Genomic DNA, 2,000 nt, shown 5'->3' on the forward strand with positions numbered 1-2,000 from the left:
GGTTTTACAGGACACAATCAGAACACAGTATTCTACACGACACTCTATTTTCCAGTCTTACGTAACGTCTACTACATGTTACTTTTTCCTTCAAAATATCAAATATCAAAGGCTGTCAGCAACCGCAAGTCATAGCTGAAGACAATCAGTTAAAAATTCAAGCATACAGTGTACAATGCAGTGCTGGATAAACACATTATTTCATAGAATGCCAATCGAAGTCTAAGGCATTGCGCAAGCATCAGGAAAAAGCAATATAATTACATTTTTTTGTCTAAAGGCTTACAAAAATCTAAAGTTTCATGCAATCACGGATGTTACAAGTCTCACGCAAACATCACAACAATAAAACACTTTCTCAAAATATGTGAAAGCTTACTCATGTCAGAAATAAATAGGTGATGACGATAAAAGAGTCTCGTTAGTATCCTTGAAGATCCCTCCCAGGACAAAGTCACAGTCTGCTTGTACTTGTAGCTGGATATTTCAAAATGTTGTAACTCTATCATCGGCTCAAATTCTCCTAGAAAAAACTAGCAACCGATGATTGACCAACCTTCGATTTCGTGTACCACAGAATTCAAACAATTTAAGGACGAATACACAGAACGAATATGGCTAACCAACATTGGGGACTAGATCGCTATTGATTTTGTGACATAAATATTAGAGGGTAGTTTTACCAGATTATAAAGGTTGGTGTAAAAACGTCAGAAATTGGCCAAATACGCGGAATAACATGCCTTGGAAGTTCGACAATAATAGCCCAAAATAGCCAAGTACACCTCAATTTAGAGACTAATTTGAGGGGCTCAGTCGCTGTGACAGGAGTACAAGGAAAATAGCCGAGATGAGGATAGCTCCAACAACCCCGCCAAGAAAACCACTAAGGAAAGCTGAGAAGGAGAAAAAGGCCGAGGAAGACGAAGTATCGACTTCCGTCACTATTGTCGGAAACTGGGTGGTGCGTCGAGTAGCTGTCGTGGAATATGGCGAGTGGAAGTTAGCGGTACTTGGAGTGTCTATTGTAGAAGATGCCGAGTGATGGTTGGTGGCACTTGAAGTAGTTTTGGGGGAAGGTTCTATGTGAAAGTTGGTGGTAAATGAAGTGTCCCTTGGAGAAGATAGAGGGGGAAAGTTGGTGGTATTTGGAGCAGCTGTTGGGGAAGATGTGGAGAGAATGTGTTGTGTTCCATGAGGTACGGCAGATGCAACGTTTGGGATGGAAAAGGCTTCTGTAGTCGTCTCGTCACAGATCAGATCGCCAGGGCTTACATCCTGAACCAAACCCTTTCCCTGCAAATGAGCAGGTCCTGCACAGGTGATGCTGTACTCAAACGTGTAGAACCCCGTCATTCTGCGCCTGAAGGGGAGCATCCTGCAGTCACACTGCCAGGGGTTATTGTTTAGGCTTACAAAATGGATGCCCGAGGTCAGTACGTCATACGCCTCGAGGGGTAGTATTTCCATCTCATTATAATCCAGTCTGAGGTTTGAAATGCTCAGATTCGATACGAGGCCGGAAGGGAAATCAGTGATTCGGTTGTTATGTAGTGTGAGTGAGATAAGCCGAGGTAGATTTACAAAGGCGCCAGCTGCAATTGTACTGATCCTGTTACCATACAAGCCCAATAATTTAAGCCCGGGCATATTTACAAAAGCACCATCTACGATGGTGCTGATGTTGTTGGAATAAAGTTGAAGTTCGTAAAGCTGCGGGAGAGCATCGAAGGCTCCTGCCTCGATACTGTGGATGTTATTGTGATGCAGGGTTAGGAATCGCAGGGACCTAAGTCCCACAAACATGTCAGCTGTAATCTTGGTCAACTGGTTATGGTGAAGGACCAGGTGAATTAACTTGGTTAAGCTGTAGAACGCCCTGCTGTTGATTTCGGAGATCTGGTTGGATTGAAGGTCTAATCCTGTCAGGCTGCTGTACCTGGAGAAGTCGGACTGACTTAAGGTTGTGATGGCGTTTAATCCAGTGCAGGGAAGTGATG

General features: G+C 43.6%; 1 protein-coding gene across 1 annotated transcript in view; it reads left to right on the forward strand.

Moving 5' to 3' along the window:
- The first annotated feature begins 850 nt into the window (after positions 1-850).
- The window catches only part of LOC118407538 (gamma-aminobutyric acid receptor subunit beta-3-like), a 10,222-nt gene continuing 9,072 nt past the window's right edge, over positions 851-2,000 (forward strand). The window contains exon 1 of the mRNA XM_035808015.1: positions 851-1,002. Within this exon, the coding sequence (XP_035663908.1) occupies positions 851-1,002 (152 nt within the window). The remainder of the gene's footprint in view (positions 1,003-2,000) is intronic.

Source organism: Branchiostoma floridae, unplaced genomic scaffold (genome assembly GCF_000003815.2).
Source record: "Branchiostoma floridae strain S238N-H82 unplaced genomic scaffold, Bfl_VNyyK Sc7u5tJ_1421, whole genome shotgun sequence".
NCBI classification, from domain to species: Eukaryota; Metazoa; Chordata; class Leptocardii; order Amphioxiformes; family Branchiostomatidae; genus Branchiostoma; species Branchiostoma floridae.